Source organism: Psittacula echo (genome assembly GCF_963264785.1).
Source record: "Psittacula echo genome assembly, chromosome: 4".
In the NCBI taxonomy this organism is placed as follows: Eukaryota; Metazoa; Chordata; class Aves; order Psittaciformes; family Psittacidae; genus Psittacula; species Psittacula echo.
Window position 1 is genome coordinate 66,363,907 of NC_137738.1, and position 14,095 is coordinate 66,378,001.

Genomic DNA, 14,095 nt, shown 5'->3' on the forward strand with positions numbered 1-14,095 from the left:
GCTCAAAATTTCAGTTCGAACTACTTAGTCCCCCAACACTTCCAGTTTATAAAAGCCTGTTTTCAGCACTGAAACTTTTCAGACGCCTAAAGGTTTCCTTTTGATCAAAAGCACCTTTTCTTACAATGATGAGCGACTTGCCACCCAACTACACTGGCCCACTTAGGGCCTATCCCATTCATCCAAATTAGATTTTCTTTCTTGGAAACAGAAAAGCTAAAAGCCCTCAAAAAAAGTCAAAAAAAGCAGTTAACAGTGTCCACAACACTCTAAGCCAGTGGTTAAGACTTATTTTGACAGAAGGAATTGTGAGGTCTAAACTTTTCACCAAGAACTGTTTCTCTATATTAATAAGGTAAAATATATAGTTCTGTATTGACTGTACTTCATCCATCTCCCTTCCAATACATATCTGACACCTGCAGAATGCCCCTGTGAGAAGGAAGGGTGAGCAATCTTGTCACTGAGACTCTGGTCTGGTGTTACTGCTGCCAGTTGTAAAGAGAACGACCTTAAAGCCCTTTTATAAAGAAAGGATATGCCAACTACAACAGGTAAAGAGTCAACTATGACAGGAAAAGAGCTGCATCTCAGAATATCAAATATGAGGATTATGTGGTAAAATGTCTATAGCCAAGAGGGAATGTATTTATGATATTTTTTGCTAAAGATTTCATTATTAGAGTATTACCGAGAGCCTACACACATAGAACAAAACTGAATTCTGCTGCTATTCCTTCTGTTACTTAGTATTTATTTCCATGCCGACATTTCATTCTTTGTGATGATTAGGGACCATAGTACTGGCTCAATTCAGTTGAAATTATGATATTAATTATATTTAACTTGAGCTTTACAACAATATTTTCCTCTGTTGGACAATCAATTTTCCCTTAAAAGCAAAATATTTCCAGCAGCAATTATGGTAAGGCACTGTCTGCATAAGCAGACAGGAAGATGAAGTTTGTATTTTCAGTTCTCAGGCATATTTCAAAGGAAAAGAAAAAAACAAAACAAAACAAATAAACAAACAAAACCAAACAAACAAAAAAAAACACCAGCAAGGATGGCCGTCTCATTTCAGATTGCAATGTCATACTAAAAATTACATTTCTTCACTTTAATTACTCAAAAACTGCAGGCATCCAAAATTGCCATCATGCAATATGAAGTATTTCCACCAGATGTCTCCAATAGATTATTTTACATAGAAAGTTATATTTGAGCTACTACACTTCAAACTGGATGCAAATTTAGCAAAGTATTAAAGAAATAAAGGGAAGAAAGTTCAAACTGAATATTTATCTTGTTAGACATGGATACCCATTGTATTTTAAACCCAGCTGGTAACTCAGCACCACAAAGCCATTCAACTCACTCCAGTCTTCTTCCCCTTCCTGCTCCAGACAGGATGGGGAGAAGAATCGAAAGAATGTAAACCCCATGGGTTCAGATAAGAACAGTTCAATAAGTAAAGTACAATATAATACTACTACTGCTACTAATGATGATGATGATAAGAGAAATAACAAGGGGAGAGAATAATAAACTAAAAGGATAAGGGGAAAAAAAAAAAACACCAAACAATAAACACAAGTGATACACAATACAATTGCTCACCACCTGCCAACCGATACCCAAGCCAATCTAAGCAGCAATCTGTCCTTCCGGGTGACTTGCCCCAGTTTATATACTGGGCATGATATCTGTGTTGTGGAATATCCCTTTGGCTACTTTGGGTCAGGTGATCTATCTCTGCTTCCTCTCAGCTTCCCCTCCTCACTGGCAGAACATGAGAGTCAGAAAGTCCTTGATTGGAGTAAACATTACTTAGCAACAACTAAAACATTGGTGTGCTATCAGCATTGTTCTTAGACTAAAGCCAAAACACAGCACTGCACCAGACACTAGGATGGAGGAAAAAATAACTGTTAGAGCTGAAACCAGGACAATACCTTAGGACTGGCACTAAACTGTTGTCAGTTCCATAGCATTACCTAAAAAAAATCCACTTTTGGGATGAAGGCTTTGGCCAAACATGTTAAAAATAAACACATCAGATCATGTCTTGATACCTACATTTTCAGAGTAATATCAGGTTGTAATTGCCATAAGTGAGTTTTGGGTTAATAAGAAATACTTAGTTTCTGTTCTTACATCAGAAAGAGTTCACAGACTCAAACTAAAGGCAACTCTGTTTTCAGAACTCTGAAGTAAGCATGCAGTAATCCCTTATTTATCAATAGCATTTGTGGATTACTCCCTCTCACTTACCTTGAAACATTCACCCAGATTCTGTCAGCCTGAGTCAGTATGTAAGCAATGCTCAACACATATAAAACCAATGCCAGAAGAGAATTTTAAGGACAAAGGAAAATTTGACACTGCGAATTCTCAGACCTGCATATCACTGAGATATGCTTCAAAAGCATCTTTATGAGAGAAGTACTACAGAATCCTTCCCATTTCTCTGTGCTTCGAAGTAGCACTTGGTGTATCTGATAGACAGGACAGCGCAAACTTTCCTTTATAATCACTTACATACATGAGCAACTGTACATACATGCAGATCTATATTTAACCCAAGGAGCGCACTCATTTATTCAAAGTAGATTATACCTGAAAATGAAAGACTCCAAAGTCTCTAAAGGATCAAAGGCACATATTATTTACTAGTGAGCTGAGGATACTGTCCTGGAAGCAACATGATGAATTCTTGGCTTACATAAAAGCCAAATCCATCCTTTCAAGGTTCTCAATGTATTTTGCACAGGTTTATTAGACTTTGAATTTGGCTGAATGATAGGGAAGTACACCTCTATTCACAGCAGACAGGATGGGTGAGACAGAAATCAATTACAACCCATTTTCTCAAAAGATACTTCCATTTAGCAACAGGAATTCCCTCTTCAGAATAATTGACCTATCAACCTTTCAGGTGGAAAAAACAAAAAGCATATCAATGACAACTCACACACTGAGATCTTCAGCCTATTCAGTAATATAGCATGGAGAAAAATGGATGACCTGGGGAATTACAGACCAGTCACTCTCAAGTCAGTGCCTGGCAAAACCTTGGAGCAAATTCTCCTGGAAGGCATGCTAAGGCACATGAAAAACAAGGTGGCTGGGGACAGCCAGCATGGCTTCACTAAGGGGAAATCCTGCCTGACCAATGCGGTGGCCTTCTATGATGGGGCTACGAAACTGATGGACAGGGGCAGAGCACTTGATGTCATCTACCTGGACTTGTGCAAAGCCTTTGACACTGTCTCACACGACATCCTTGTCTCTAAATTGGAGAGACATCAATTTGATGGGTGGACCACTCAGTGGATAAAGAACTGGCTGGATGGCCACACACAAAGAGTTGTGGTCAATGGCTCGATGTCTGGCTGGAGACCAGTAACAAGTGGCGTCCCTCAGGGATTGGTGTTGGGACCGGTCTTGTTCAACATCTTTTTCGGTGACATGGACAGTGGGATTGAGTGCGCCCTCAGCAAGTTTGCCGATGACACCAAGCTGTGTGGTTCAGTTGATACGCTGGAGGGAAGGGATGGCATCCAGAGGGACCTCGACACGCTTGTGAGGTGGGCTGATGCCAACCTTATGAAGTTTAACCATGCCAAGTGCAAGGTCCTACACCTGGGTCGGAACAATCCCAGGCACGGCTACAGGTTGGGCAGAGAAGAGATTCAGAGCAGCCCTGCAGAGAAGGACTTGGGGGTGTTGGCTGATGAGAAAATGAACATGAGCCGGCAGTGTGCGCTGAAAAGAGCCCAGAAAGCCAACCATATCCTGGGCTGCATCAAGAGGAGCGTGACCAGCAGGTCGAAGGAGGTGATCCTGCCCCTCTACTCTGCTCTCGTGAGACCTCACTTGGAGTATTGTGTGCAGTTCTGGTGTCCTCAACATAAAAAGGACATGGAACTGTTGGAACAAGTCCAGAGGAGGGCCACGAGGATGATCAGGGGACTGGAGCACCTCCCGTATGAAGGTAGGCTGAGAAAGCTGGGGCTGTTCAGCCTGGAGAAGAGAAGGCTGCGTGGAGACCTCATAGCAACCTTCCAGTATCTGAAGGGGGCCTACAAGGATGCTGGGGATGGACTCTTCATCAGGGACTGTAGTGACAGGATACGGAGTAACGGGTACAAACTTAAGCAGGGAAAGTTTAAATTGGATATAAGGAAGAAATTCTTTCCTGTGAGGGTGGTGAGGCACTGGAATGGGTTGCCCAGGGAGGCTGTGAGTGCTCCATCCTTGGCGGTGTTCAAGGCCAGGTTGGATGAGGCCTTGGGTGGCATGGTTTAGTGTGAGGTGTCCCTGCCCATGGCAGGGGCGTTGGAACTAGATGATCTTAAGGTCCTTTCCAACCCTAACTATTCTATGATTCTATGATTCTATGATCAAAGAATCTTTGAATAAGTGATCTACATAACAGCAGAAACACTGAAATTTCAAGTGCTAATCTGTAAAGCCAATGCTAAAGTATAACTGCTGTGTGGGCTGGTGAAAAAAAGTAGCTCCTTTAAGATAGGAGGGAAAAAAAAAAAAAAAAGTCTTCCCTTATTTCTGTTTAATTCCCTTTGAAAAATGATAAGGCCACATACTCAATCCACAGTATGGAAGCAGATGCCTTAAAACTGTACAATCCAGCAACTCTTCCAGAGTAACATAATATAGATTTAAGCTTTCCTTTTCAAAATTAGATAATAAATAAATATACATCAATGGATTCAATTGTTTTAGCAATATTTCCAGAAATAGTTTGGTTATCTAGAATTTTAGAGTCCAAAGCAAAAGCAGCTGAATGATCTGAACTCACTATCTATGAACTGAGATGAAGTCACACAGCAACTTTTTCCAAGCATGCAGTGCAGAGATATGGCAAATCATATATACATTTGTTTCTTTTGGTGGGGTATCAGAGGGAGGAGGAGTATCACTTTGTATTTTCTGATGTAACATGATACATAACCTGCTATCATAAAAAACGCTACGATAAACATGCGCAGTACCTATAAGCACTTACAAAGATTCTTAGAGTACATCTGTCCAGAGAGTAAGACTACTTTTCCCCTTAATTATATAATTTGTCAAACACAGTAGATTTTATAAATATTTATTTTAGAAAACCACCTAGGGTATTTTTACTTTCTGTCCATGTAATTTAGCATGCAGAATCAATTCACATTAAGGTTTTATGAACAGCCCAGCCACCATAAAAGGGATATACAAGTCTTACATGGTTCACTAGCTGGCAACAATGCACATAAACAGTCTTTTATTAGACAATCCCTCTAAATAACAACAAAGAAATCAAGCCAACAAACAGTATATGAAAAGTAATATCTTAAATCAAAAAACTTTGTACTCAACAGCATACAAGTACTTCTGTAAAGGTCATCTTAAGCTTTTATTGCAGTTTGCTTTAATTTGTGTCTCTTCATTTGAAAAGCTGCACAATACCTGTCCAGTATATGCAAAGTCCAGGGCTTGTTTTAAACCAAGGCTTGTGACACCGTGTAAATTCACCTCATCAGCTTCACTTTCAATCATGCAGAGACTGAACATTGCCTATGGAAAGAAAAGAAATGTTACTAACCATTAAAAACCAATGCCCATTCAGGATACAGGAAGAGGAGTATTGATTTTTCCACCTCCACTAACCTTTATTTGTCCTCAGACAGAATTCTAAATAGCAACAGACTTGCAAGTTAGAATGAGATCTATAACAAGTTTTGAATACTAACCCCATAGCAATCAATCTTGCAACTGAGTCCTTTAAACAATAAAGAAATACAAAAACTTATTGTGGAAAACCTGAAACAAATCCCTTTGGTCCATGTATATACTTCTTAACTAAGTAATTCAGGTGAAATCAATAGGAACAGTCACACAATAAGGTGTCATTCAATAAAAAATGACTGGACTTTATACAAGCACCACTAGAAATAATACTTATGTTTAATGTCATTATATGTAGGAAGGAACAATAAGGCCTACACAATTACTCTCATGACAAAGGCCAGTTATTACAGCATCTTTTATAAACAATCATTTCCAAATAAGCATCTCAGACCAGAATGTGAATAATACTCAAGTTATTGAATGAGAAGGATGGATGGAGATGCAGTCACCTAAATTTACAACCTCCCCTTACTTGTTACTGCCCCAGTTTCTCCGATCATAAAACCTAAACTGAAGATTGACAAGGTGCTATGGAACTTCTCTGAAAATAACATCGAGGAGAGACACAGTCCTTTTCACCCAGTCTTACCTTACAGATCATCAGTCTTCAGTGCCTTCCTGGACTGAAGCAACCCTACTCAGTCTCTAGATCCTCATTGCAATTTTTTTTCTTCCCATCTCTGATAAACTTAGACGGCTATTTTTGCCCTTTGCTCTTTCCTCTCAGGCTGCATTCCTGCTGCAGTACCCCTACTTATCACTCCTTCCCTCTTCTTATCAGTCCTTTTCTCCATTCTTTGCCACTTTCCCACACGTTTTCTAACAAAATATACCACTCACAGTCTTCAGACAGTAAACTGTGAACAAATAAACTGAACAGTTCTACCATCTGTCATGAGTAAAGAGAGTCTAAACTTATCCCCAGTCGGTTTTGTGCCAAACTTAATGCCTCTGTGGAGGCTACCAAACTTTACCTTGGAGATCTCTCATAAAGAAACACTTCTTATGAATGTACCCTCTGTCTCTACTCTGACTGATACCCGCAGAAACTGAAGCAGCCAACAAGCACACTGGATTTCATATGTGCAGCCTGTACACCGAGCCCTGCTGAATTTAAAGGAAAAAGAAAAAGTAAGCCCTACTCCCTCTAGCAGTTTAGCACATAGCACCCACCTAGACCCAGGTGGCTTCTTTAAAGAACCGAGTGTTTCCTGCAAAAAGTAATTTCTTCTGATAATGCTATTATCTTCATCATTAAAACACCATAATTTTATAATAAATCTGTCACCTGGAAATCATCCAGTATAAGCAAAAGTGACATTTATCACACAGTCACTCCTTGTATTTTTGCAATTTCTATTTCAATAAAGTGATATCAGGTCTTCTTCTAAACTGTCAATAGAAAAGAAGCTTCAAATAGTTTAAAAGATTTATCAAACAAAGGAAAACTCATGAAATATACCTAGAGAAGAAGAAAGAAAAAAAAAAGTCTAGCAAATTCAGGCACTTTTCTAATTCTATTAAATATGTAATCAGAGTTGGACATTGCATTGTCATTTAGATGTATCAAAGGAGCTCTAATAGGTATCACGAGGCTTCAGGGCTTGCCAGAAGCTGCAAGGTACTGTCAGCCATCTGCTCCTTGCAAAAGCAGACCTGCAGTTTGTGTTTGGAATAGACAAGCTTCTCTTCTCAGAAATTCAATACTAAATTAACTTTCTGGCTAATATTCCATTCACACACCAAAGCATGAATAAAGAGATTGAAGTCTCAAAGCAACACCTGTCTACATAGGGGCAGATTTGCACACCCTCTGTATACTCAGTTCCATCACAGACTGCCTGCAGTAAGGCTGGAAATGCTCAGTGATACAAGATCCTGCATGCTCTGCATTCTCTGACTGTGCTGCAGCAACTGTCTGTACACTACCTGTTGGTACACAGGAACCAGCAAGACAGAGTGGCTACTAATAAAGTTTCTATACTGATCAGGGGCTGATGTCCCATACTATCAGTTAAGCTTACAGATAAAGAGAAACAACCTGATCTGTAGACTACAAATCACTTCTGTGAAGAACTGGCAGACCTACCAACTTTACCTTTAGAAGGCTTTGTTTACTATTCCTCTATTGTATCACAGAGACTCCAGCATAGTCTTACACAGGGTTTATTACTATACCTAACTTGGTAAATTCAGCAGGCTCAGGCCGCTGTCACTGTTATCATCCATGGTGTCTGATGAACAGAGCCTCCAGCATGGCTTTGACCTGCTGCCAATTAGCACTCTCCTAGGGAATGCCTAAACCATAGCTCACTATGGTTCAGGGATTAACTCAAGCCATGGCTGTTCCCAATAGACAACATGGATAAAGCCAACCTGTCTGCACAAAGGACAAGGTTTAGCCACATGGGCATGAGCCATGCTGTGCAAATTACTCCTGGGGCCAGAAAAAGCCTTATCCATCTTATTTGCTAGTACAGGCATAGTCTAATAGTGCAATGGGCTATCACATCTGTAAGGCAATGGCTTTGTGTGCCATATGCTACATGGAATTAATTTTGTCTCATACTACCCTCTGAGTATTCTGTGGAAGTTTTTGATAATGTGTATGAACTACAGTTTGTTTTTTTCAGGTGGCAGGTGCACGGCCAAAGAATATGATTGAAAGATAAGGTCTGCAATGGTCCTCAGACAGTTCACATTCAGCTGACCTGGATTAGCCTCCAGGAAAGTAGCCTCCCACACAGATGAACCTAGTACTGCTCAGTGATCCACACTGCCTTCACCAGCAGGCAAATTTCCTACTCAGCCTGGTGGTTTAAAGGTTTAATCCAGCATGAATAAGACTGTTCAATCATGGGCAGAAATTAAGCTCAAACTCAGTCTTTAGTTTGCACTGCTGTACTTGCCTATTGTAGTTTTAACTGTAGAAACATGTGCATCCTTAAATTCTGGCTTGAGACTTCACCAATACCTGTAGAATGAGTTACATTTGGACTGTCAAACTCCAATTTCAGATGCATCTCTGAAAGTGCTCTGAGGTTTTCTAAGCTTAAATAGATCCATCAGTCATGCTTTTAATGCAAGGCTAGTAGTCTATTTTTCCCTTGGGTACATTAAAAACAAAGCAATAAGATAAACATCTCAATGGATATATTCCATTTGTGGAATATATCACACTTGTTTAAGCCACAAATTAGGATGGTCTCATTTTTGTGGGGCAGGCAGACACTTCGTTAGTAGAAAAAAGAGGTGGAAGGAAGGAAGGATTAAAATAAACAACTCTCAGACTCTTGAAAGTTTGACTTCAAAGTAACATGGCAAGTAGGCGGGCATATAACAGACAGAACACTTACATGCAGTTTCACTATTTGCCCCCAGCAGCCAAAGGCACCTTTATGAAATGGTTTCTTCTGCAAACACAGGACACAAGAGACAGCAAAAGCTCATAACTGAATGGCACACAACAACAGCGTGACTACACTAAAATGTGACCAGATCTGATATTACGGGCAGAACAGCCTGAGTAAAATACGTTTAGCACAGTCATTGGGTCTAACTTTCCTTGCTCAGCTTCTGCTATTACTTACCTTTCAAAAACACAATGTAAGATAAGTATAAAATACCACCAAATCAGAATAATATCTTACTGCTAAAATAAGTACAATTAGATAAAAAAAAAAAAAAAGAAAAAAGTCTAGATAGATTGATTTTATCACTCAGGCAGCACTGCAGCAACATGTACAGACTCCTTCACAACATACAACTTCAAGAACAGACAGTGGGGTCACAGAAACACAAGATGATATTAAAAATCCCCAAAATAAAAATTGCTCACTGTCACAATGGTGAGGTACAAAATAGCTCCTTGCCTTTGAGTCATTTTCTTACTTACTCAGATGTTCCATATCCATGAGAGTAATGAGCTTGTCCTCATTTTTACACATCAATCTTACAGCCATGTGAGGCATAGCAAGCAGTAAATCATCACAAAACAACCAAGATGTACAGTATTTTACATAAGTAAACTCCTTCAGTGAATTCCACACAACTTGTGGCCTTTTGAAAACAAGAAACAGAATAAAGACATACACAGCCTCAGGAGACGGGTAAATGCATATAAAAAGAGCAAATGATTATGCTGTTGAAAAAATAAAAATACAGTGACCAAACCTGTGAGTAACTTACAGGTATGACCTGGGGAAACAAACTGGAATTCTCAGTATTGAGCTTTTATAAGCTTTCTGCTGGGAGTAAAAATGAATAAACATATATATCCATCATATTTGAAAGATCATGGCAGTCAGGTGAAGTTCCCGACGACTGGAAAAAGGGAAATATAACCTCCCTTTTCAAGAAGGGGAAAATGGATGACCCAGGGAACTACAGACCAGTCAGTCTCACCTCTGGGCCTGGCAAACTCTTGGAGCAGATTCTCCTGGAAGGCATGCTAAGGCACATGAAAAACAAGGTGGTTGGGGACAGCCAGCATGGCTTCACTAAGGGGAAATCCTGCCTGACCAATGCGGTGGCCTTCTATGATGGGGCTACGAAACTGATGGACAGGGGCAGAGCACTTGATGTCATCTACCTGGACTTGTGCAAAGCATTCGACACTGTCTCACACGACATCCTTGTCTCTAAATTGGAGAGACATCAATTTGATGGGTGGACCACTCAGTGGATAAAGAACTGGCTGGATGGCTGCACACAAAGAGTTGTGGTCAATGGCTCAATGTCCGGCTGGAGACCAGTAACAAGTGGTGTCCCTCAGGGATTGGTGTTGGGACCGGTCTTGTTCAACATCTTTGTCGGTGACATGGACAGTGGGATTGAGTGCGCCCTCAGCAAGTTTGCCGATGACACTAAGCTGTGTGGGTCAGTTGATACGCCGGAGGGAAGGGATGCCATCCAGAGGGACCTCGACACGCCTGTGAGGTGGACTGATGCCAACCTTATGAAGTTTAACCATGCCAAGTGCAAGGTCCTACACCTGGGTCGGAACAATCCCAGGCACGGCTACAGGTTGGGCAGAGAAGAGATTCAGAGCAGCCCTGCAGAGAAGGACTTGGGGGTGTTGGTCGATGAGAAAATGAACATGAGCTGCCTTCAGTGTGCGCTCGCAGCCCAGAAAGCCAACTGTATCCTGGGCTGCATCAAGAGGAGCGTGACCAGCAGGTCGAAGGAAATGATCCTGCCCCTCTACTCTGCTCTCGTGAGACCTCACTTGGAGTATTGTGTGCAGTTCTGGTGTCCTCAACATAAAAACGACATGAAAGTGTTGGAACAAGTCCAGAGGAGGGCCACGAGGATGATCAGGGGACTGGAGCACCTCCCGTATGAAGGTAGGCTGAGAAAGCTGGGGCTGTTCAGCCTGGAGAAGAGAAGGCTGCGTGGAGACCTCATAGCAACCTTCCAGTATCTGAAGGGGGCCTACAAGGATGCTGAGGATGGACTATTCATCAGGGACTGTAGTGACAGGACAAGGGGTAACGGGTTAAAACTTAAACAGGGGAAGTTTAGATTGGATATAAGGAAGAAATTCTTTCCTGTGAGGGTGGTGAGGCACTGGAATGGGTTGCCCAGGGAGGCTGTGAATGCTTCATCCCTGGCAGTGTTCAAGGCCAGGTTGGATGAGGCCTTGGGTGACATGGTTTAGTGTGAGGTGTCCCTGCCCATGGCAGGGGGGTTGGAACTAGATGATCTTAAGGTCCTTTCCAACCCTAACTATTCTATGATTCTATGATTTTTTATATATATATATATATATATATATATGTGAACACTGAGGTAACCATTGGCTTCTAATTTAGAGCTGTATAAAACCTGTTTAACATTTAAAAGATATTTAAAGGAAATTAATAAAGGCATTAAATGAACAATAATATGATTTAAGGGAAACCAGTAAAATGCCTGGAAACTTGGCAGAAAAGGAAATTGTCATCAGGGCCTGTAATAAGAGTATCTGAAGTTAGGTAGCTATATAACAAAAATAAGTAGAAGTATTTTCTGGGTAATCAATAGATAGAAATAGACATGTTTAGGCATCAATTTACAGAACTTCTTGGGATGAAGTATCTTTTTTTCTCTAATTCAACAGTAAGCCTAAACACATAGCCTAGCCTAGATGCCCAAAATAGGTGAAAACTTTAATCCTAAGTGTAAACGGTTGAGTGAACTGGAGAATGAAAGTCGAAGAGGTAAGATTGATTTGTGTTCCTTCTAGTGTATTCATTTTAGAAGAAAAATAACTTTTGAAGATAGGTATTTCTCAAGTGAAAGCTACAAACAATGACAGCAACAATAAACTGAGAAATGTTTGCACCTTTAAGTTTGTTTCCTGTGACAAATTACTATATATAAGAATCAGAGTTTTCTTTCACTTCTCTGAACTCACGTAAAGTAATATTCAGTTTAAAAGCGTTAGGTGAGTGGGTCTTAAAAAAAACCAAACAGTTACAGATCACCAATTGTGAGAGGCTGAATCCAGACAAAATGCCTTCAATTTGTCTATCTTAACCTTCTTATGCTCATCCTTTATTTCTGCTATACCAGCCCCTAGCCAGATTTTCTGGTGTGTTCCAAATGAGAGATGAGCAAATGACCATTTAAATGACTGCCTTCAAGAAATACCCTAGCTCTTCTAGGAGGAAAGTACATGGTTCCAGTGCATAGCTATTACCTCTAAAATATCCAAATGTTCCCTCAGCAAGATTGTGAAGAGACATTCATCATTATCTGTTTGTCTTTGATTCAACTCTAAATGCAACTTTTAAAAGAAATTTAAGCTTTCAAAGAGAGAAAGTAAGCTGAGCTTACTACAGCAATCTTTAATAACCCGAAGAGCAACATTTCCAAATTTCCTCCTTCTTTTTCTTAATCACCGTTTTGATAATCACCAGCAGCCCTGGTTCCAAGTCCACTACAATACAAAATGAATATTTGGTCCTCCCACCAAGGCATAGCTCTGACCTATACAAATTCTGTTCAACCACCAACTTAGCAGGCGATAGGAAGTACAATAATAAAGTCCTGGGATATTGTAGAATTGCCTGCATTAAAAGCTGCATTCACATGATGCTCATAGGGTTTCAGCAAATCTTTCTGCTTGTTTTGCTCAATATATCTTAACTTAGTCCATCTCCCACTAAGCTTACCCTGTCACCTTTCGTCCTTGACTAACTGGCAGTGGAAAGCTTTTGCAACTGATGTGAAAGAGCCTGCCTTTATCTCCAGCTGTTGCTCTTGTGTGCCTGTCCAGGAATCAGATACATTCTCTACTGTAAAGTGCATAAGCATTTGCTGCACTTCCTCACAATCACCACCAGATAGGAAGAGTGGAAAGTTGGCACAGTGAACTAGCATTCTTGTAGTTCCTTTCATTGCACCACACTCAACAAGATGAACATCCAGGAAGACAAGAACTAACAGCAAGTTAAGCTCAACACACATGAGCTTTCTCATCTCTAAGTCAGAGCACTGTGTTAAAAGAATCACTCTTACTTTTCCTAGTAGTTATCAACTATTTTATAAGCACTCTGGTCAAATATTATGGGAAAAAATTCTTATTAGTCTTACCATAAACTAAACCTTAAGTATGTCTTCCACCCAGCCTCTTATTACTAAGGCTGAGCTCGACAGGAAAAAAACTAAAATGAACCAAGCAATTTGTTTGGTAGTCATGTTAACTGTTTAACAAACTTTCCCACCCAATTCAGAAACATGTCTGAAAAAAACAAAAAAGAATGATGCATACATACAGCTGAAAAAGAACACTACAACAATTTTGAAAGTGATTAAACATCTATCTATCCAGCAAACTAATTGGTAAAGAACTGATCAATGACATCGCCAAGGTTTTCCTTAGCTATTTATCTCCTTGCACTGAATTCTGAAAGTAACTAACACTACCTAGCATTGTTTTACTGTCTTAGAACAGGATTGTAATTTCAAATTTCTGCCTCCACAATTCCACAATTATGTTGCTTGAGATCTCTTTAAAATAATTTTTAAAATAGATAGGCATCTTCATTAAGTGCAGTGTTTTATTCAAATTCACTTCCCAAGTATATGCACTTCTATATTCACCTGTTTCACATCTTTTTCTTTACAGAAAATTGATCACACTTATCTCATGCATCAGAAAAACTATGAAGAAAGTAAACTAACTCTTCTGAGAACTTGGATCAATTTCCTACACTGCTCAGGGAGCTGAGTTATGATGTGATACTTCAAGACATTTTTACTTTATATGTAATTTTAAGCCTGTGAGAAATCTTACTGGTATCAATGGAACAGCTCAGTTGTGCATTCTTCCTAATTTGAGACCTAAGCATATCATATATAGGTCACTCAAACTTACAAGTATCCTAACCTGAGACTGTCTTATCTATTTGGACTTTAA

At 40.0% G+C, this 14,095-nt stretch overlaps 1 protein-coding gene across 1 annotated transcript in view; it reads right to left on the minus strand.

Annotated features, from left to right (window-relative positions):
- Positions 1–14,095, minus strand: part of KLHL32 (kelch like family member 32) — a gene marked incomplete at both ends in the record, with an annotated part of 93,651 nt that overhangs the window by 64,710 nt on the left and 14,846 nt on the right. The window contains one exon of the mRNA XM_080616140.1: positions 5,470–5,577. Coding sequence (XP_080472266.1) covers positions 5,470–5,577 — 108 coding nt within the window. The remainder of the gene's footprint in view (positions 1–5,469; positions 5,578–14,095) is intronic.